Raw genomic sequence first — 23,582 nt, forward strand, 5'->3', positions numbered from 1 at the left:
CTTTTCTCCGTGCCTGCCCTGAAGCTCCTGGCCGCCTAGAGGGCCACTCCCCTTGGGTGAGCTTCCTTCCATCTCATCGCCTGGCTGAGGGGAGGCACCTGGGGGTCTGGACCTGGTCACCTGTGCCTCAGGCACCCGGAGGTTCTGAGCATGAAGAGAAGCTGTGGGTTGGCCAGAACCTGTAGGTTATGGCACCGGAGAGTTCACAGAGCCCGGGACCCAAATGTAGGTATGTGAATGGGCTACAGTAGGCTCTCCCAGGGGCCGTTTAAAAATACAGAACTCTGCGTTTCATCCAGATACACTGAGTTAAAATCTCAAGGGAGAGGATAAAGGGAAAAAAATATTTATACACACACACAGGGGGAGGCAAAAGTAGATTTATAGTTGTGAGTACACAGTTTATTGTTGAATTATTATTTACTAATTATTGTCTTATTTTCCATATGAACTGTATGCTTGCTTTTTCCCCGCCCTGTGTGTGTGTATAAAATCTCCCCAAGTGACCACTGCTTTGACATTGTGAGGGAACAGTGAAAAATGAAAAGGGCCAGACTAAAGGTTAGGAAGTCTTCTTATTCTTTTAATAAATTTGTAGAGGAATTCTCATGTACTCTAAATAGAAATGTGGGTGAAAGCACACTTGAAAAGTACAAGTGCTGAGGTGAAGTAGGTTCCCCCAAAGAAATAAAAATATAAGGAATGTTTCCCTGTAATTCTTAGACTTTTCACAAAAGAAAAATCTGAGAGTCCAGCAAGAACTAATGTTAAATTCAAACACCGCAGCCCTTTATTGTGGCCTCATAAAAAAGTTGAGAATTTGTTTTTTCCCTTATCTACAACAGGTATATTCAGTGACATATCATAAGCAACATGTAAAGTCATTTTATCAAAATGCTACCTGAATTATAAATAAAATTAAATTTTAAAAATTATTTGAGAATTGTTCATTTTAATGAAAGAAAGCTAATAAACTATTTCATGATGTTTTAAAGGAAGAGTTGTTTAATATAAAGATATACTATAACAATATCACTATAAAAAATCAGCACACACTTTGGGATATTATTATCTTTATTACAAAACAAATACTTTATGTTGAGGTAATATTTCAAACGGTATTTGGTAAAAAATCAACTGAATTCTATATATTCAATTTTGTTATGTGCAACATATGTAAAGAACTCAGGACAGTTTTTCTAGCATTGCACATTGACTGATTTTAGAAAAAAAATAAAGCTAAAAGTTATCTATTTAAAGAGGAATCTTCTTCTCCCACCCTCCCCATCCAATCCTCGACATAATTACCAGTAGTCAATGAAGTGATATTCATGGGAATTCCACAAAAAATGTCAAAAATGATAAATTAGTTGAAAAAAACTTTTGTTTATCCAAACATCTGACACTGGTTCATAATCTGGAAGCTCTTTCACAAACTAAATACTCAGTTGTATAGTATTTACTATTGCTTATCTCAAGAATAAATGACATTTTCTCATCTTCAATGAAGAAATCCTATGAAATGGTCTGACTCCAGTGTCTTCTCTGCTATGAAACCCTCCCTTCCCTGATTCTCCAAGGCGAGGTTGGTTGCCCTCTTCTGTGCTCTCGTGTACAAGGTATCCCCCAAAAATGTGGACATACTATAACAGCTGACAGCTCAATTTGGAAAATGAAATGTATTTTAATAAACACTGCCTTTATAATTATTCAAGGTGTGTGTATACATTTTTTTGGGATACCCTATATTTTGTTCACACCTCTGTTATAGCACTCACCACAGGGGATTCCTCATATGTATTCCTCTATAGCTTTTTAGCTTTATTTATTCCTCTATAAGCTCCTCAGGAGCAAGAAACAAGCCTTGAGCTTCTTTATATCCCTAGCACCTAGCACAGTGCCTGGCATGTAATGGAATTTCAGTAACTGTTTGTTAGGTTCATGAGTTAGGAACTATTTCAGCTGTGAAGCTATAATGCACATCTTTCCTTGCTTCCAGTTTCATTGAGTGTGTTCTGGTGTCATTCCACATTATTTAAACATCTATGGTTGGTGATACCCTAGAAACAAATATAATGTCCAGAATTTCCTTTCAGAAAGAAATGGCCTTTGGTCATCCTTCTGATAAAAAACATCAATAAATTATGGTTATAATTCTTTCCCTACTCTCCAGCCTCCAAAATTCCTTTACCTGAGAGCCACTTCTTAGGAAAGATGATGCTAATAACCATCTTGGCAGTCATTGTCATCTTGATCCCCAATGGGTTTGTTGTGATAAGCATCAACTGTTAATTTTCTGCTTTCTATCTCGGTGGCTTTTGACTGGCCATCTTCCTCACTGCTTGACTTGCTCTCAGTAGAGTTGCTATCTTCTCGTGATTTGCTGCTATCCTGAGAATCACTATCATCGTCTTCCTCAGACGGGCTGTCCTGCTCAGACTGGCTTTCGTCACTCTGGCTCTCTGTGGAGGGACTGTGAGACTGGAGGCCCTCCTGGCTAGAGCTGTTCTCTTCCTCGGTGGACTCTGGGCTTTCCTCCGAGTATTTGAGGCTCTCATTGGATTCACTGTCAGCTTGCTCCTCTATGGATTTGCTTTCTGAACTGGACGGTGTACTTAAGCTGTCTTCTTCACTGGAGTCACTATCTTCCTGATCTTCTTCTGTGTGGCTGGAGGTATTATCTGGGTTGTCACCCCTGGACTTACTCACTACTTCTTCCTGAGATTCACTGCTGGTTTCTTGAGATGGCAGGTCAACCTCTTGACTAGACTCACTACTGGGATCTTGTATATTTTGACTGTCTTCCTGGGACTGATTCTCCTGACTATCTTCTTGAGATTCACTCCTACTGTTTTCCCTGGATTGTCTGAGTCCAGCTTCTTTGGAGTTGGTGTTTTCTGTGGAGTCACTCTGGACTTCTTCCATTGTGTTGCTATTGCCAAGATCACCTGTGTCATCTTCCACAGAAATGCGGGACTTTCTGAAAAATTTCCTCCCAGGGTTCTCCTCTGATGGGCTCTCACCTGAATCCTGAATGCTTGCTTGCTCATCACTGCTCCCTCTTGATTCTTTGGATTTGACGCTGGCGCTGTTCCTTCTGGAGTGGCTTCTCTCACTCCTGATGGAATCTGGATCATCGCTCTGCATTCCTTCATCATCGAACTCAGAGCCGTCCCCATGGCTGCTATCTCCCTCGCTGCTGCCTCCCACCCAGTGTTCCTCACTCTCGCTCTCTTTGTCAAGGTCCCTGCTCTCACTGGTGGTATCTTGGGCACTGTCTTCCCTGGATTGTGTGGTGTCTGCTGAGTCTTCATCATTTCTGAGTCTGGAGTTTCCTCCTTGTCCCTCTTCAGGTCCTGGGCCATTGTCATCATCACCAAAGGTGTCATCTCCGCTGTCATCTTCATCATCATTATCATCTCCTTCTTTTCCTCCGTTCCTAGAGAGGCCACCAGCTGGCCTATGAACATACGGATGGTCAGCAAGGCCCAGGCCTTCCTCTGATTTGGCACTGTCCCTGGGGTCTTCATTTACCTGGAGTTTGAGGTTAATAGATACGGTCAGTACTTCAGGAGGTGACATAGAGGGAGGGTGTTATCTATTTTCTATCCAGGTTCTTTCTGATTTCTTCTTACTGTGTCTCTCATCTAAACCACAGTCAGTTTTACTGCTCAATAACATCTCTACCAGAGGTTAAAAAGGAAGGAAGAGGAGTTGAAACCCAAGTCATTCCATTTTATATAATTCACTCATGCTGCAAAAAATTCTCAAAAAGCTTTGTTGGATCACATTTATGAAACTCAAATCATATTGTAAGCATGATTCCTTAAAAAATATTTCTCAAAAAATTTTTTGTAAACTAAAGAGTTGGTTTATAACGCTCACTCATCAAGTTGGTTTAAAACAGAGATTTTAAAAATACTGAATGATTTTTAAATAACCCAAATATTATTTTTTCTAATCAGTTCTGGGTTGGAAAATCTATTAGGGCAAGAGGATAAAACCTTTAGCTAAAATGAAAGTAAAATATTGCAATAAGGTATCTATCTCACCCAAACCATGTTTATGCTTTATGCACACCCAGGCAGAGAGTTGCCCATAAAAGGCTCAGCTAGAAGACAGCAACAGCGTGGCTGCCAAGCCAGCGTAGTTCTGAGAGCTCAGACAAACTATCCCATAAGTAAAACAATGGGATGCTGCACACAGATAAGGAATGAGAGTGAGTCGTCATCAATGAGTTCTGGAAAAATCTGCTCTTTCTTATATCCTATAACAGCATTCTTGCCAATTTTTTTCTTTTTGCACATGTTCCTACTGATCAATGTCTGAGTTTCCAATCAGGAGTACAAAAGGATGAGATCTCTTTCCATTGCTCGTTCACACTGATGTGCTGGAACTGAGAATCTATTTAGTTTTCCATACCTCAAAAGGCACATATGGCACCCTCCTCGAGCAGAGACTGTTACCCTCATTTGAGCTCAGAGAATATTAAGGTAATAAATCATCATATCCCCAGAAAAGAGCACTTTCCAAGTTCTATGCTTATAAATTTCTAGAATGTTCCTCTGACAAACCTTTCGTAAATAGTGGTACAAAGCCTAATAATTCATCTTCCAAGTGTGGTTGAGTATAGAATGCAACATGGGTCAAAACTTCAAAGAACCTGGTTCCCGGAATTCCTGCAGCCTTGCAGAGTTCCATGTGGTCAAAAATGATAAAACAGCTAAGAAAGTAACGACATTTAGTCTTAGAGACGTGGAGGAGGGGTGGGGAAGGAGGAAGACAGCTTTTTATTAAAAGGATGTAAGCTAAGTCAGTTTCTCTCAGTCCCAGGACCACAGATGAGACTATTTTGAAAAGGAAGTCATTACTAAAGCCACTGTTTCATTCAAGTTTCTGCAGGGCTCTCCTATTTTCTCCTCAACAGGGTCCTCAACATGAAGGAGGTCTCCAGGCCCAGCAGGCACTTCATGCCATGCTGGCCAGAACACTTTTCTCTGCCTGATCTGAACAGCTTTAATTGCAAAAGTAAAATTTTAGATTGGTGAGTGAACTATTGCTTGTCTAACATAGTCTGTGGTCATTGTGTGTGTGTGTGTGTGTGTGTGTGTGTGTGTGTGTGTGTTCTTTCTAACTGGAGGGATATTTAGGGCCACAGTGTCTATACTCTGTCCCCAGTGACAAATATGGAATGAACAGCATGTCCACATCTAAAGTCTCCCACTCATTTTTCCTTTCTTATTTTATAGGACTATTTAGTCAGCATAACCAATGGTTAGGAAATATTATATTTAGAATAGTTGCCAGGTAATTTAATCTAACATCATTTTCTCCAGTTCCTAGTCTGAAAAGTTAAGAAAGGTCTGTTTAATTACCTGCTCCTCTGAGCTAACTTTACTTTCTTCTGATGACTCACTGCTCTCCTAAAAGGGGAAGAAAATGTTGTTTAGTAATTCCTGAGGAAAAGGGAAAATAGGGTACACATCAGTGGCTTGTAGCTTGGATTTACTACTTTCCAAATGGCCTAAGATGATGGGAAGAGTGTTAAAGTTACTTTATGAGATGTTTCTGACAACAAATAAACGAGATAATTACCAAAGGTGGTAGTTGTGTCTGAGCCAAATGACCCTGTAAAAAAACGAAGGAAAATAAGTTACTTCTTCACAGATGCACCACGTCATCACAAGTATTTAGAATATTTTTAGGCGATTTCTGTAAGTTTCTTGATATATATTTTGAATTTACATAACTAATAATGATGGTTTATGATGAAATAGCTTAAAAAATGAATGTGAGATGACAAATAGCCTGAAAAAATCTTAAGTTATAAAAGATCTGGAAGATTTCTGTATTTCTGATACTTCACTTAGTGAAAAATTTACTTTCTTTGAAACTAGGTATTCATACAACCTAGAGGAAACATAAGATAGGAAAAACAGCATGAGAACAAAGAACCCAGATTTAAGTCTCAATTAGCTCCTTGGTTTGGTTTTAGCCCTGAAAGCCAACATCTTGGTGTTAGCGCTGCAATTCATGTGTCCCTGGAAACCCCTAAATCTTGGGTAGGTTGCAGTGGTTGGTCACTCTATGTGAATTTGGACAATTCATTTCACCTGTCTGATATCAATTTTGTACTCATAAATTAAGAATATTAGCAACAACTGTGCTTACTCCACAGGGCCTCTGTGAGGATGAAATCAGCTAATGCCTGTGGAAGCATATTGGGAATTACTCAGTCTGATATAAACTAAAGTAATGATCCATTTTGAGGACATCCACTCTATAAAATTCAATTGTAGACAAAACTAAACGGAGGAAGCCATTAAATCTTTCTTGAATTATATAAGGTCATCAAAATAAAAAAAATAAATAAATAAATTCTAAATCTGAAACTTAATTACTCAGACTTCTGATTTATTTCACTTTCTTTAATCTTGTAAGAATTCTAAAAATTCCTGAACCACCTCTGGTGCCCTTTTCTCATCTGCTCTCCTCCTGAGAGGGCCAGAGCACCCTGTTAAAGAATGTGGGTTCTGGAGCCATGGTGACCTGGGTTCAAAGTCTGTCTCTAACATTTATTAACCATATAACCCAGGCAGACTAGGTTGCTCTCTGTCTCAAGGTTCCCATTTGTAAAATGAGAATAAAATACAACACCCAGTTTATTGGGTGTTGTGAAGATTGAGAAATTAATACATGTAAAGCACACAGAACTGTGCCTGGCCATGGTTCTTGAGTTATTGGGAGTTAATAACTATCTGGTTACTCAGAGTCTACACTCAACTAACATTAGCTATCACTCCAAAGGCTCTAGGACCCTCTCATTTGTCTTCCTTTTCTCTCCTTCCAGGACTTGACCTGCTGCCTGCCCAGACATCTGGAAACACACTTCCAGCCTTCATCCTGCAAGGGCGGCCTGGGCTCACGGCCCCCATCCCTTTGCGCTACTACCCACATCCAATATGAAGATAATGCTAACGGAGAAGACGCTTCCTCACCAGATTATACTATTAAGTTGGAACTGAAGTGTTATATGAACCAAATTTTCTTATATGAACTAGAAATTATAGCTCTTTCTACCTATGTCTTAAGTTATTAATATGTTCATTACATTATTAGCAGTTTCAGCATTTGCAGTGGAGATCATTTGGTTATACTACTAATATATTAAAATTAAAATATTTCAAAAAATCTTATTTCTACTCACCTTCCATTCTTCAGAGCTCTTGGATTCAGCATGTTGATACCTGGCAACCTGGAAAATTTAGTACACACAGTCAGCCCACAGAGCGAGTCCCAAGGCAGCAGCTATTAACACTTTACTTAATTAGGAGCAGTGGCAGTCAAATTTAAGCAAGCATCAGAATCACCTGGAGACCTGTTAAAGCAGATTGCATTGCCCCACCCCTAGGGAGTCCGGCTCACTAGGCCTGAGTAGGGCCCAAGTATTTACATTTCTCACAAAGGTCTAGTTGGTGCTGATGCTGCTGGTCTGGGGATGACACGCTGAGAACCACTGCTTATGAGGAAGAAAAAGGAGACTCGTGGCTGATAGGAATGACAGCTGAACAGAATAAGGTCTAATTCAGATGATATCTTACAGAAAACAGCTTCCTAAGAAACTACTGTTTTCATCTGGCTGGAGCATACACAGCCACCTTGGCTCATAGCCAGTGAAAATTGTGAAGTTTTAGGTATAAAGGTTTTTGGGGTGTTTTTTTTCGTATAGCCCTATCCTGATACTTACTGGAAGAGCACAGGACAGCCCCCAAAGGAACACAAGCAGGATGCTGGTCTTCACAGCCGGGTGTGACACCTCTACCTGTGATGAAGGACAGATTTTTTTTTTTCTCCATGCTACAAAACTATAGGAGCTTCAAGCTTTCAACAGTTTCTTCCTATTTAAAACACAAATTATCCAAAAAAGCCAACAATAACTCATCCAAATGTACATCAACTGATAAATGGATAAAATGTGCTATATCCATACAATAGAATATTATTCAGCCATAAAAAGGAATGAAGTACTGATACATGCTACAAAGTAGAGGAACCTTGAAAACATATTAAGTGAAAAAAAACCCAGACACAGAAGACCACATATTGTATAATTCCATTCATATGAAATGTCCAAAATAGACAAATCCATAGAGACAGAAAGTAGATTAGTGTTTGCCTGGGACTGGAGGAGATGAAGAGTTGGATGTAACAGCTAAGTGGTGAATGTTGAAGGTGATAACAATGTTCTAAAATTGATTTTTATGAAGGCTGCAAAACTCTGTGAATATATTAAAAACAATTAAGCTGTACATTTCAAATAGGTAAAGTATATATGTGAATTCTATCCCAATAAAGCTATTTAAAATTAACCTTACTCCTAAGAGATAAATTGAAAACTTTTTAATGAGAAGGCCTATAAACACTTCTTCATTGACACACAAAATATGATAAATGGAGGAAAAAGTGAAGAAAAAGGAATGGAGAGATTTCTGAACATTCACTTTCATATAATTACAGAACTTGGTGTGGCAGAGCAACCTGGTATATATATTTCCCCCCAAAAAACTATATTTATGAAAACCATTGATAGCTGGTGGTCATTTGTCTACACACACACACACACACACACATTGGCTTTTCAGTCACATGTATAACCTCACAATAATGTGTACACAAAATATTTTTGCTTTTTTTTTCTTGATCTGCAAGAAATGCACTATGGCAGGCTTCATATTACAGCTCCAGAAAGCTCTTAATACCTACTGTGCTACATTTAGTCACACATTCCACATGAATATGCTAAATTTGTTAGTGTCATTCACGGTACTGAAGGCTCTCCGGAAAGATTACAGGTTTGGATGCACTTGTGAATCGTGCTCAGAGAAACGGGCCCAAATCAAACTGCATTTTCCTGGTGGGTGGCTTCATTTCGCACCTCAAGAACTGGTAACTTGGAAAACAATTTGTTCTATACCTAAAAATAAGTGCACTAGATGCTAAAGAGTTATTGAAATGATTTAAAAGGAAAATAATTTGCCCTGCACCAGTAAGCCCTGCAGCTCACACACACACACCCTTAACCGGCTGGTCAGTTGGACTTCCACACGTTTTGCAAAAAATCCCCCAAGTTTATTGCAGATTTCGCTAGTGTCGATTTGTCATACTAGTGACAAAAGACCTAAGTCAGAGATTCTCAACCCTAGCTGTTTATTAGCTTCATCTGGGGAGATTTAAAGATATGCCAACATACCCCTGGCTGATTTGGCTCAGTGGTTAGAGTGTTGGCCTTGGGACCAAAGGGTCTTGGGTTTGATTCCTGGTCAAGGGCATATATTTTGGTTGCAGAAGGTGACCAATGAATGTGTCTCTTGGGCCGATGTTTTTTTCTTTCTCTCTTCCCCTCCTCCCTCCCTTCCACTTTCTCTGAAAAATAGTTAGAAAAAATATCCTCAGGTGAGGATTAGAAAAAAGATATACCAACCCACAAATCCCACCACTGAGTAACAAACCAGTTCACTGGGGTGGGAATAGGCATGAAGTTTGTTTTTACGGTCCTCTAAGTGATTTTAACCCTTGATTTGAGAAATGAGTGTACATTACTCAATAATGTCTGAATATGCTAAATGTCTGAAATACTGGGCTTGAGAAGTCACTTAATCTTATTTTTTAATTTATCCACAAAAATAATAGAAATGCTAAGGTAAGGAGACTGGGCGTGTTCCTCATTTCTGCTCTCATGCAGCTCAAACGGTCCAACAGAGCCTCTCATTTTATATCATAAGCATTATCCCTCTTCAACATCACCATTCTTGGTGTGTGCTATTTTCTTTATTCTAATTCAGTACAGTTCATATTAGTCCTTGTATTTTGATATTATTTAAATTTTTTTTCAAATCCTTTGCCTAATATCAACAGAGAAAACATGAAAATGTTCAACTGTACCTAAAACAAGCCTAATTCAAGAAGATCTTACTTCTGATGGAAACCAGAATATCTCATCCCAAAATATGTCTCTTTGACATAAAACTTATTTTGAGCTGAAGGCACTTGAGAAACAGCAGATGCAAAAAGGGCACGTAGATCCTCTTTTTCTTCCCATGTGACTGTGTCTTCTCTGTACCACAAGAAAAGAGGGCATCTTATCTCCAGAGACCAGATTCAGGGCACAAACAAGCCTTGTTAAACTAACCTTTATCTTCCCAGTCACTTCTGTACAATTTACTGCCCATAACCCAAAACCCTTGTGTTGTCAATTCACAAATGTACTGTTTCTTTGTCTAAAAGGTGTAATAGCTTTCTGCTCTGGTCACTTCTTCAGATCTTCATTCTCTCTTGAAGGCTCCCATGTGCATGTAAAAATTTTAATAAAATGTGTGTGCTTTTTTTCCTGTCACTCTGTCTTAGGTCGGTTTAATTCTTAGATCCAGCAGGAGTCTCTAAGAGGGCAGAGTTTACCTCCTCTACACTTCCCTTTAGTTTCCACAATCAAAACATTTTTTTTTAATTCTTAGGTTTATTTCTTAAGGAAAGGAAAGTCTCCTCCAAATATGATACTCTCAAAATAACTGCATGCCAATGGTTTTGGCTTCACAAGTCAAATGAAAAGTAGGCCGCTCACCATTTTAATTTTCAAAGTGAAATTTGAATAGGGTGCTGATCTCCTGATGCTCTGAAAACTAGCAAATATTCCAGCCTTGATAAAAGGCCAATGAATACTGAGTTCTCCTCTTGTATTTTCTATTCTTTCTTATTCAAATAACAACAAAAAAATGGTGTAGAGGCTCTACACCAATGAATGCTGTGTTTTTTTACAAAGGAAGTATATGCTTCCAGTGTTCAAGTTTCTTAGGAATAGAATATCATGAAATATAAGATGCACTAATATGCTCATGCTTCTAGAAATACCATTTAATAGCCTGACCTAAAATAATAATTTCCTAAATGGGGATCTGATCAACTAGGATAAAATACAACCTGGAGTCCTGAGAGAACTGACATTGCCTCCTGGAGAATATCATCTGCCATCAAGCATTAAAGAAAGTCAGATCTTAAAACCTATGTTAAATTTTTAATTGGTTATTTTTTATTAAAAAATAATTACTCTTTTGTGAAATGTATTTCCAAATTAGAGTTCCAAACTTTTATAAATTTTTTAGCTAACACCCTAAAAAGACTAGAAGCAGATATGCAGTAGCTCTATTCTGAGTAATAAATTAGCAAAATAGCTATAAGCCTGAAAGATATGAATCCAGAACCTCATGTTCTCCTTCAGTGATTGGTAAATGTCACTTCCACATTGTACACCCTGTCATTCTACCAGAAGAGCATGGAGCAAAAGGAAATCAACAACCTCATTTGAGTTCCACATGCTTGGAAGGCAGTGTATGTATTAGAGACTTCCAACATTTATGAATTGTTTTCCCAGAACTGAAAAGATGAAAAATGTTTAGGATCTGGAGAAGGCAATTGAAGTTCCTGCTCTCTCTGTGGCTACCCTCAAATGTAGCCTGAACTTCTTTGTGCTCTCCAGTAAGGAAACTTTTTCTGGAATTTCCTAAAAGTTAATATTCATTTCTAAAGTACATATCTTCTTTCACTGAAGATACATACTTTTCAATGAAGAGGTGGACCAAAAGAAGGAAATAAAAACTTGAAAAATCATTGGCTCAATTTATCATGCTTAATTTGCTTATTTTTGGCTTAGCGTGGTTGTCCTTAGCAGTCAACATATATTTTTGGAGAACATCCTATGTGCCAGACACCGTTCTAGGTGCTAAGCATGCAATAGTGTGTAATAACAATAACAAGCTGGTCTTACAAAAGTAAAATTACCCAGAACTCAACTAACCAGAACATCCATTAGCTAGAATCTGTTTGATTACTACTCTTTGAAAATAAAGTGCAATTTGGCCACAACATTAATTCTATCAGGAATTCAGAGAACCAAACCAATAAATCTATAAAAATGTCCAACCTTTCCAATTGTAATTGCCTTGAGATCAGTCACAATTAATCCTATGTCATATGCCTTCAGCCACAGTATAATAATTCCTAGGTTCTCAAAATTAAACATAGATTTGGAAGGCCTCTAAGCAGCTGAGGCACATTGGTCCACATCGTCATTTGGGGATAGGTAAGTAGACTGACTAACACCCTTTAGAAAACTACTTGTTCAAATGTTGTAACCAACCATATCAAAGTAGGGTAGTCTACTTGGCCCTCAGTTAAACAGAAAGTATGGTTCACCAGAGGATACCGCTCCTATAAAAGACAGGTTACTAGAAGTGTTGCTGTGACACATGGAATCTCCTACATGTCACCCAGAATGCGTTGCTGAGCATAGCTCCTGCTGTCTGTCATGGAAGACAGACACTTCTGACACAGATGAAGTGGAATAAATGCAGCAAATAAAAACCCATATAGACAGAAGTATTCTACACTAGAAAATGTTTTAAAAAGACAATTGTATTCAACATTTACTGAATTCTGACTGTGCGCAAGGCTTCACGTTACCATGAATACCTAGCTAGCAATATAAAAGCATTATAATTCTCACACCCTTTGTTTATTTCAGTGGTCTTAGCGTCTTCTTTCAGGTACTCAGTTCATAATGAATATTATTGGATGCTGTCTAGATGAATAACATTGAATGGTTTTTCATTTAACACATCATATCTTAAAGTCCTGCCAGTCTAGTTTCGATTTCTCATAATGTCTTGTAAGCCATGAACCTCACTACATCCATGAAACCTAAATGTAAAGTTTTATTTCTTGTGTTAATTAAAGCTAAACTTTAAAATTACTTTTCATCTGCCTCCTGTTCTGTAAACCTTCTTTTTCAAAAGTACTACGCAGAGATCTAATTAAAGTACCACTGGGGAAAACACCTGGCTCTATTGGCTTAACGCATCATTTTAATGTCATTATTTACTGTGGCATAAACAACAGGCACAAAAATGGGAATCATTTTTACCCAAGACATAGTTTTCCCCATCTTTCTCCACATGGCATGCCTCTCAGCAGGTACACATATTTAGTATTTTTTAACAACACATCAAAAGTCATTTTTAAAAAAAATTAAACCATGAAAATGTCTTACCATCTTCAGTTCACAAAGGTTTGTCCCAAAAAGTCTCAAGAATCAGGCTGAAGTTCTCACAGAGGAAATCGATGTCCAACAAAACCACTCTTCTATTGATGTTCTGAACACTTCTCTGAAGGTGCAGGAATTTAAACTCTGCTGCAGTTCTTCATAGCCAATCAAGCCCGAGCCGGGGGTGACTGACATCACAAGGTGTCTCCGGGACTCCAGCACACCCACACTTCCTCCAGCCTGCAGAGGCAGATTTTCCCTAAAAAGCTCTTGTGGTTCTCAAATGACTATACTAGTTTCCATTAAATTGAAGATCTTCCTAAAGCTTTATTTTGATTTCTAAATATATGTCATTCACATCCATGCAGTCTTATGAACATTATAAACAATGACAATATCTTCCACCCACTGATAGATCCCAGCAGACTCAAGGATGGGAAAAGGAGAGTCAAGGAGTGGGTAGAAAGTTTCCTGTTAATGTACATTACCAGGTTGTACAAGAAGAACCTACTAAAATACTAGATTTGCCTAAATTGTTGGTGTTGGAAAATATGGGCTTTTATTCATTTCCTTTTTTTTTTTTTTCTTTAACCACTTCCACTACTCACCTGCTTTTTCTCTCGCCTCCTTTCCCCCATATATACACAAAGGTCCAAATTTTTTACTAGTCTAATGAAGTATCCACTTACAGAATTCTCTGGTGTCTGGAAATGTTAAAGTACCACCCTAAGTAACTTTTGTTTTTAACCAAAAGTAATTGAAATACCTCATTATTTCCCCAAACTGCTTGCCACATTTTGGTTTTAACTCTGGTGACTCTTTGAAATCAGAATTAGATTAAGGGGAAGACTAACTGGGTAGCATCTAAAGAAACCAATTTCCAAGGGACTCTCTATCATCACTGAAAATGGTATTTATCAGGACTTCAGGGAGTGTATTTGTTGCTGGGACCTGGAAGTGAAGTTGGCACTCCCAAAGGAGCCTGCTCAAAATACAATAGACCAGTGAACAAATATTTAAAGAATGTAAGTCACTGGAACTTAAGTTCCTCAAAAGTGGGGATATTTGCTTTGATTACTGGTGTATACCCAGTTCCCTAATACCTAGTTCCTGGATCATAATAAGCATTTAATAAATACTTTTATAAAGGACTGAATTGATTGGCCTTAAAATGGGCCAAATTATTAGCTTGCCTGAAGTACCCACATGACTCACTCTGACTTTTTTGGAAAGTTTTATGATTGCTGGAAATTTTATCTGACAATCAAGGTTACTCCTACCAACCAGGTTCTAGAGAATTGGGGTGCCCAACTTTATCCAGGAAACTAATACAAACATACGATTCTTTTGTTGTTGTTAACCCTGAGGACGTTTTTTCCGTTGATGTTTAGAGAGACTAGAAGCCAGGGAGGGCGAGGGAGGGAGAGAGAGAAGCATCCATACAGTGATCCAATCAATTGCCTCCCGAATGTGCCCTGTCTGGGGGCCAGGGATCAAACCTTCAACCTAGGCACACACCCTTGACCAAGAATGGAACCTGTGATCCTTCTGTGCTCTGGTGGATGCTCCAACCGCTGAGCCACATTGGCCAGGGCCATATGGATTCTTAACTTATTCAATTTGGACTGCAAAGGATTAGAGGCCAGAAACTGAGGAGAAAGGAGTTTATTTCCTTCTAGAGCTGATTAGAAAACCAAAGTTCACATGGGGAAGCTATAAATTCCCTATGTTCTGAATTACACTTCCTGGTGGTTTCATAGGTCTTGACTGAGGTCTATCCTAGAAGAACCTTATAATCTTATGTCAGAGCAGATTCTGGGGAGATTTTGGCAGAGGGTATAACAGGACATTGTTTTAGAATCTCTCCAAATCCCCAAATACAAACAGATAAAGCAACTAGATAACGAAAGTAAAAACCATGGACAATATTTACGGCAAACAATGTGTTATTTACCTAATGTTGTATTAAAAACCACGCCTATACTTTGTGTCTTAAGACAATGACTATTTTATTATCTCTCACAGCTGGAGCTCTAGGTCTGGAGGCTCAGCTGGAACAGGGTATTCAAGACAGCGTGCTCACGGGATGGCTGTCTGGGCGCTCAGCCGGAGCTGCTACTGTGAGCATTTCAGATCTCCTTCACATGGCCTCTCCTTGTCGTGTGCCCTTCTCACAAGGTGGCTGGGATCCAAGAGCTTCACAAAATGTCACTTTCTGCACATTCGATTGGTCAAATCAGTCACAAGACCATCCCAAATTCAGAATATGAGGAACAGGATGAATATACAAGGAGCAGAGGAAATGTTGAGGCCATTTCAGAGACTGGTTACCACACTACTTGATAGGTTATACCCACAAACTCTAAGGCATAATCTAATAAAATTATTGGGCTTTAAAGATAAAGAAATAATCTTTTTGGCTTCTAGGCAAAACAGCAAGTGACTTACAAGGGAACGAAAAGTAGATTACCATAAGACCTCTTGACAGCAATATTTTATGCCACAAGAAGAGGGAATAACATGTTTAAGACATTCAAGATAAAAATGTAAATCAAGGATTTTATATTCAGCAAAATTAACTTTCAAGTATATAGGACTCAAACAAACTATAACCACCATGCAAGCACTCAGGGAATATAGTTTCTCAAACACTTTCTGGAGAATCTACTAGAGAATAAGCTTCAGGCGACCAAAATGGTTAGAAAGACATTATCATATAAGTAGGTGGTAAGCATTAAACATAGAGTTACTCGTGGAAATAAAGTTAAACGGGGCTAAAAAAGAGAGAGTATAATATGTAACAGTACATACTTAGCATAGATATAGTACAACTTTTAAAAAGGTGAGGAGATGAAAGAATACATATTTAAAAAGAACTTCAAATTTTCTCATAATGATAATATTGTTATTCTGAAAATGTTGTTTGTGTAATGTGAGATAAAGTAAATTAGTAACTATAAATTATTTTATTCCTTTTAACCAAAGTGTCCTTGAGAATCAGGATTCTCAATGTGGAAGAAAGGAGATACAGATCTGATACAGTAGAGAGAAAGTAAAAAATCCTATAATCCTGAATTTAAATGGAAAGAATCAGAATTTTCTCAGGAATTATATGCACACAACACACACACACACCCCACATGTATATCTTAGCTCTGTCCCTATAGACATCTAAAAACAATAAGAGGGAGGCGACAAGGGGGAGGGAAAATGGAAGACTCCCAGGCTGCGGAGAGACTGCTTTTGCTGTCGCTGATGAAGGGAGCAACGCTGTGGAAGAGGCGATCAGCACAGCGAAGTCAACCAGTGGGCCCAAATGCAATAGAACAAACTTGAAGCCAGCTCGCGAAGCTGGGAAAGCCACCTAAATGCACTGTGACCTGTGCGACTATGCAGAAGAGCAGGGCCAGCTGCAGCGACGGGGCCGCGCCCTGCGCCCGGGGCCCAGCCCAGGCCCGGCCAGCGCCTTCGGACTCCCTGCCCGCCTGCCGTCGTCGCCCGGGCCCTTTCTCCTCCTGTCTCTGCATTTCTCTGCCATGTTCTAGCCACCAGCTGTGAGTTCGGTGAACACCTTTCCCATTCTCTTTCTTTTCTGCGGCACTGTCAGAACAGAGAGGGGAAAACACACAAATGCCTGCGCTGTTCCGTGATCAGCACACCCTCAGCCGGAGGAGTCCTTGGCTTGGGCCGTCCCAGGCCTGGGCTGCCGGGGTCTTCACTCCGAACATCTCTGTTCGAAGGTGCTAAACACTCCGATCTGCTGGTGTGAACCTTTCTTTGCTCTCTGAAATTTCAAACATACTAATTTTTCATACTTTATACTTTTGTTAGAATAAATTATTCCAATTTTTTTTTTAAATAAAATAAAACACAATAGTAGTTGGCCTCCTTAACACCCCGATTGCGCCCTAGTGCCCAAGGTCTTGTGGGGATTTAGTTGATTCCAGGTTTGTGACCAAAAATGTACTAGATATGTCTGGCACATCTTGTCATACCAGAGTGCAGGAAAGCTACCAAAAACTATTAGAGACTCAGCAGCCAACTTAAATAGGCCCCCACTTAGCCAAAGGTAGAAAAATATAATCTTTAAAATAGATAATACAGCAGGTCCTTGAACAATATTTCACTGAACGTGGTTTCATTATAATGTTGATGGGATAGCATAGGAACTTAACTATTGTTTATATCGATTAGCCTATGGTAAAATTGGTTTCATTTGATGTCGTTCCACCTAAAGTCGCAGAACCTACTGACAATGTTAAGTGAGGTCTTACTCTAATTACAACAGACTGAAACCTGTAGTTGACCTTAAACAAATAGCCAGATATTTCTTCAGCAAAATGGTTACATTTGGAAACAACAAAGAATTGCAATTTGGAACATGTGGTCAAATGGCAAACCACACACTCGTCCTGAGAACAAAGGAGAAGAATGTTCTTTTATGGAGGAAAGGGGGAGTTCAGGAGGACTGTTGTAAACAGAGTCCGTTGGAAGTGCAGTGGCTTTTCACTGGCTGAGCTGTAATAGTCGTTCATCGGCTGAATGGTTGCCTGACAAGAAGACCCCCCTTCTCCCTGCTGGAGTAGTAGAGGAGAAAACATCCTCCTGTTGGAGATGGAAAGTATGTCTCTTTCTGTTTGGGGTGATTGCTGATGAGCAGTAGGGCATGAGAGCTCCCCATAAAGCCCTCCCAGCTCCAGTTTAAATAAGGTTTCCGTTAACTAATCTTGCACTGTCAAATTATTTTAAATCCATAAGTTAATAATAATAAAATAAAACACTAATTGGTCACCTTAGGATGAGGGACTTAATTTGTATTATGTATAAATATTGTAAATAAATGGAAACAATGAGGCATTTGTCCAGCCCCATATAAACTGAACAGAATTAGAGATGAAGGAGAGCATTTCTTTATAAAAGTTCCAATTAACACATTAAAAGAAAATGATAGAATTCACCATCCTGCAACCCCTAATGAATTAATCCAACTGGGCATTGCACATCAATGACTCACAAAAAGAGAGATGACCAAACTATTTGCTTCCTGACAAAAGAACACAAAATCATCTATAGCTGGCCAAACAGATAAAACCCAAGGCAATCAAATGTCTGAATCTCGGCGCCAAGCTGCAGGAAGTACAGATAACAGAGGAGTATTCGGAATTGCACCATGTGGTCACTCAGTAACATATAGACTGTGGGAAGCTCTGCAATTCAAATACTACAGGTGCTTCAACAGAAATATTATTAGGAAAAGAAACAGAAGTGTAATTTAAATGATTTCGAGACTTAAAATACATGGCAATTGATTTTCAATGGGCAAGACTAGGTTATAATTTTTGGTTTGCACACTTGGGTGATAAAACTTTAAAAAAGCAGGGAAGTGATTTCTGCAAATTTCAGTTATAACTTTTGGGGACATAAAAATTGTTTAGTTGGGATGGACCACATGTGGGGCTTTGGGAGTGACTGGCAATGTTCTATTTCTTGACCTGGATGGCGATTACAAGAATATTCACCTTATAATAATGCATTACACTACAGATTCATCTTGTGGAGTTCTGTATCTGCAGTTATTTTTGCAATAAAAGTTTTAAATATGTTTTTAAAATAACTAATGACACATATCAAGTATGTGTAAATCCCTGAGCTTATGCATTCATAATGATACCAAAAACAAAACAATATGAAAAACCCCTAATTAGTGGCTACACAAGCATTTGCTTTATAAGTTTTGTTAAAGTTGTGCAATTGTTTTATTCTTTTGAGTATGTGTGTTACATTTTATAATAAAAACTTTAAGAATTTTCTGCTTTTAGAAAATTAATATTAAATATGATCATTAAAAATGGCTCTGCTATGAGCTCATAAAGTAATTTTACCATTCTAATATTAAGCAAACAAGTGATTGTATGATTTTTTATATCAGAATTTTTTGAGTTTTTAGAAATTTTTTTAACTCTTTTCCATAATGGAAGTTAAATTAATTCTTTATTTTGGGGCTTGGGAGTGGATAAAAATATTATTTTAACTACCTTATTTGTAAGAACATTTAAAAATTGAAACTGGTTATTTGGAGACTCTTTGGGAATTTACAATTCCACAACTTAGTTATTTGAAAAGGATTGATTTCAGTCTGCCACAGAAACTGATTTTTTTCCAATCTGGAGACCTCAGGATGTTCTGATCTTGGATAAAATTGGTTGTAGAATAAAAAAGGATATCTCTGGGTACATCATGTCCATTGTTTTTCTTTGCCAACCTAAAATAATGCTTGGCATAGATTACAGCCTCAGTTCTCCAAGCTGTCCTACTTGGGACTTCTTTTCCACAAGCCTCCATGAGCCAATGAAAAGACTCCAAAAGAGTCAACTCTCAATTTGTAAGATGGAAAAGATCGGTCTGAAAGAAAGTAGTTCAATTTTATTTTATTTTTTATTTTTTTAAATTTTATTAAATATATCTTTATTGATTTCAGAGAGAGGAAAGGAGAGGGAGAGAGAGCGATAGAAACATGAATGATGAGAGAGTCATTGATCGGCTGCAGCCCACAACCCGGGCATGTGCCCTGACCAGGAATCGAACCCCGACCTCCTGGATCCTAGGTCGATGCTCAACCGCTGAGCCACGCCCGGCCAGGAGAGAGTAGTTCAATTTTAAAGTAAAAGCCTCTTAAGATACATCTTACAGTCAGTGACAGACCAGTGGCAATCATGACAAAGATGTGTGAAAACCTTTGTTAATACCATCTAATGAGATCAATAAAGAGATGGAGTCAAAGCATCTCAGACACCATGAAATGACAGGCATACAGTGTTGATTCTGGACACACACGTATGTGGTGGAGCATATCTTCTCTCAAATGCTGTATTCCTACTTTTACTTGGGTTATTTCAACTTTGCTAATAAAGAAATGTAATTTTGGCAAACCAGATTATGTATGCATTATATTTCTTTAATTTTAATTTATATGTACAAGAGTATTCATCAAATGCACCATCGCTGTGACAAAGGGTAAGAAGAAAGGTGGTGGTGAAGTGGATTTTTGACTCATGTAGCAGTTACATCAGCTGTGTTTTGCCGCCCTGGAGTGCCTGAATTTGATGAGAGGGAGCATAATAACCACTAACAGTCTTTATTAATAGACAGGTAAACACTTCACTTAGATATGCATTAACTTTTATGTGATACTACCATGTCCTGGGGGGGGTCATTTTATTTTTGTTTAAAATATTACAGATGTCCCTTTTTCTCCCCAATGGTCCTTTCCCCCCCATCCCTTCCCTCTCCCCAGTCCCTCTCCCCACCATTGTCTGTGTCCTTGGATTGTGCATATATGCATATAAATTCTTTGGTTACTCTCTCCCCCTCCACCCATCCGCCCCCTCCATCCTTCTGACATTCATCAGACTAATCTATTTATTTGATCTCTATGTTTAAGGATTCACATGAACCAAATTAGAGATGTCTACTTAAATATACAGATATGAAAATTGCTAGCCCTCTCAAAGTTTTCCTATATTTTCATTAATTGTATACCAAAATATTTTCTTCCTTCTTTCACCAATAGAATATCTATTAGTCTACTAGGTTCCTTTTCTAAACACATAAAATTACAGACATAAATATCAGTTGTGATCTATATGCTCATTTTACTATATTTCTTAATCCATTTTCCAATAATCTAATCTAATGTTACTTCTCCCCTAATGAATTAATTTCAACTTTTTAACATACTGCATTTTGTTCTTCTGCTTTTCAGCTTCCTTCTCTTCTTTCTCTAGATTCCCCTAATAACTTCACTCTTTATTGTCTGTTACTATCATTAGGGCCAGACAGATCCCTATTAGACCTTTGTAAAATAACATTTCTTTCTTTGCATAATTTAAAGGAATGAATAGGCTTCTCCAACATCATATTTATTATTAAGTAGAACCATTTAAAATTGTTGTGTTTTAGGTAGGAAAAAAAACAGTTGAAATGAAGCAACCAGTACAGCAGTACAGTACTTCCTTTTTAACTCCCCACCTCATCTTTTTCATAACTTCTCTGTGAATCCTATACTTCAGTTATATTCATCTATTTATTCTAACCCTCAATACATTCTGCTTCTAATCAGTGCTTCATCTTAGTCAGAATTCCCTCCTTGCCACCTGTTCTATTAGTAAGTGTTCGCCGAACAGAACCAATAGAATTTATGTGGAGAGAGATAAGAGGAAATGTATTACAGGAGTAGCCTCACATGATTACAAAGGCCAAGAAGTCCCATGATGTAAAATTTAAAATATTTAAATACTGTTATAAAGTCAATACATCTTATGTTACATGATAAGGGAATAAGAGAGGACAGAAAACAAAGATATTTGCTTTATTATTACATAAATGTATACATAATAAAATAAGGAAAAAATACTCATGACAATTACAGTCCTTGTTTCTATAACTCATCAGGTGGTCACAGCAGGTATTTGTAACTACCTTCTTTTACCCATTCTGTGTTCCCTTTGCCTTTAGTAAGCACCTCAGCTGGTCTTGGTTCTCTACCTGATGGGGTCACCCAAACCTTCATTCCAGAAGTGTCTGCTCCATTTGTAACCCTGCCTGATTGGGTGGTTGTAGTTTTCCATTGACCTTCATCACAGGGTCATACTAACAGACACCATAACAGATCTCTTGCATTCCAGACATACTCTTGCTTTCCTCTATAGTGAAGTAATAGTTCAATTTCCTGTTAGTAATTATGATCAGTCACCTCAGCCAACACTGTAACTCTCTTCTTTATCTGTTGTTTCAGGAGCATGAGGAGCTCCAAGTGGTCAGGTGACAAAATTAACTTCCAGTTCAATGGAGCCATTGTTGTGCCACCTGCTAGAATCATTCTTCTCTCTGGACCTAAGACTTCTAGGCCAACAAAGCAAAGTCACAGGTATAGAAAGCAAATGTTGCCAATGGGTCACCAGAGGAAATAATGAGTGATGCTGCTCCCATTTCCACCCACTTGATTCCTAGACTCATGATTTCTGTAGAATCCTGCCCTAGTCCTGCACGATATGTAACTAAGTCTTCAAAAGGCCATTCCACACCACTCTACCAAGCCAACTACTTCAGGATGGTGGGAATACAGTAAGACCAGTGAATTCCATGAACATGGGCTCATTGTAACATTACTTTGTGTGTGTGTGTGTGTGTGTGTGTGTGCGTGTGTGTGTGTGTGCGTGATATGAATTCCTTCATCAGAAGCCATGCTATGTATAATACAATGACAGTGGATCTATAGATCCACAGATGGTAGTTTTGGCTGAAGTATTGCATGCAGAGAAAGCAAATCCATATCCGAAGTAAGTGTCTATTCCAGTAAGAACAAAATATTGCCCTTTCCATGATAGAAGGAGCTGGCTGATCACTCTAAGAAATGGTACTATATGCAGGCTCAGTATTAGGATGATGTCCCTGGCAGATTGGGCACTCAGTGGTGGCCATATCCAGGTTGGTTCATAAGTGGGAGCCCATGTTGCTAAGCCCATGTATAACCTCTATGTGTGCCACCATGGTCACTTTGTTCATGAGCCCATTGGGCTATGACAAGGGTGGCTGGGGAGAGAGGCTGACTGGTATCCACAGAATAGATAATTCTATCCATTTGATTATTAAAATCCTCCTCTGCTGGTGTCACCCTTTCTTGAGCATTAACATGGGACACAAATATCTTCACAATTTGGGGCCATTCAGGTAGGTCTATCTACATACCTCTTCCATCCAACCAGCCAAACCATCACTATGGCCCATGAATCGGTATATAGCAGCACATCTGTTCTCCTTCCAAACAAAGTAGACAATGAGGTGCACCGCCCAAAGTCCTGCCCATTGCGAGGATTTACCTTCACCACTCTCCTTAAGGGATATACCAGTAAGAGGCTACGGTACTGCAGCTGCCCACTTTTGGGTGGTACCTGCATAATCTGCAGAACTATCTGTAAACCAAGCCTGAGTCTTCTCATCCTCTGTCAACTGATCATAGAGAGTGCCTCATGAGGTGATAGGTACAGACTGGGAAAGAGACGGTAGTGTAGCGGGAGTGGGGATCATGGAAATTTGGACCACTCCTTTACGTAACTTACTTGTTCCTTCCAGGGCTCAGGCCCAATCACATATACACCACTTCCATCTGATGGTGGAGCATTGCCATGTATGCTTAACCTTATGGTTTCATGGGTCGGATAATATTCAGTTCATGATGGGAAGCTCAGGGCACATGGTAACTTGGTGACTCAAGTGCACAGTCTCTATGAAGGCTCAGTAATAGGCCAAGAGCTGTATGTCAAAAGGAGGTAGTTATCTTCAGATGATGTTCTAAAGGCCCCTGCTGCAGTTTTCCTAAAGGGCCTGAAAAAGCCACCCAACAGCATCCCTATCTGCCACTGACACTTTAAGCTCCATCGGATCTGCTGGATGATATGGCCCAGTTGGGAGAGCAGCTTGCAAAATAACC

General features: G+C 38.8%; 1 protein-coding gene across 1 annotated transcript; it reads right to left on the reverse strand.

The window, feature by feature from the left end:
- Nucleotides 1-2,220: 2,220 nt before the first annotated feature.
- Nucleotides 2,221-23,091, reverse strand: DMP1 (dentin matrix acidic phosphoprotein 1). Its single transcript, XM_016213041.2, has 7 exons — nt 22,841-23,091; nt 16,426-16,693; nt 7,748-7,822; nt 7,208-7,255; nt 5,596-5,628; nt 5,376-5,423; nt 2,221-3,534 (listed from the first exon to the last, which is right to left on the reverse strand). The coding sequence occupies exons 1-7, from the start codon at nt 23,089-23,091 to the stop codon at nt 2,221-2,223; spliced, it is 2,037 nt and encodes a 678-aa protein (XP_016068527.2).
- Nucleotides 23,092-23,582: the final 491 nt, after the last annotated feature.

Source organism: Miniopterus natalensis, chromosome 1 (assembly GCF_054644295.1).
Source record: "Miniopterus natalensis isolate mMinNat1 chromosome 1, mMinNat1.hap1, whole genome shotgun sequence".
Classification (NCBI taxonomy): domain Eukaryota; kingdom Metazoa; phylum Chordata; class Mammalia; order Chiroptera; family Miniopteridae; genus Miniopterus; species Miniopterus natalensis.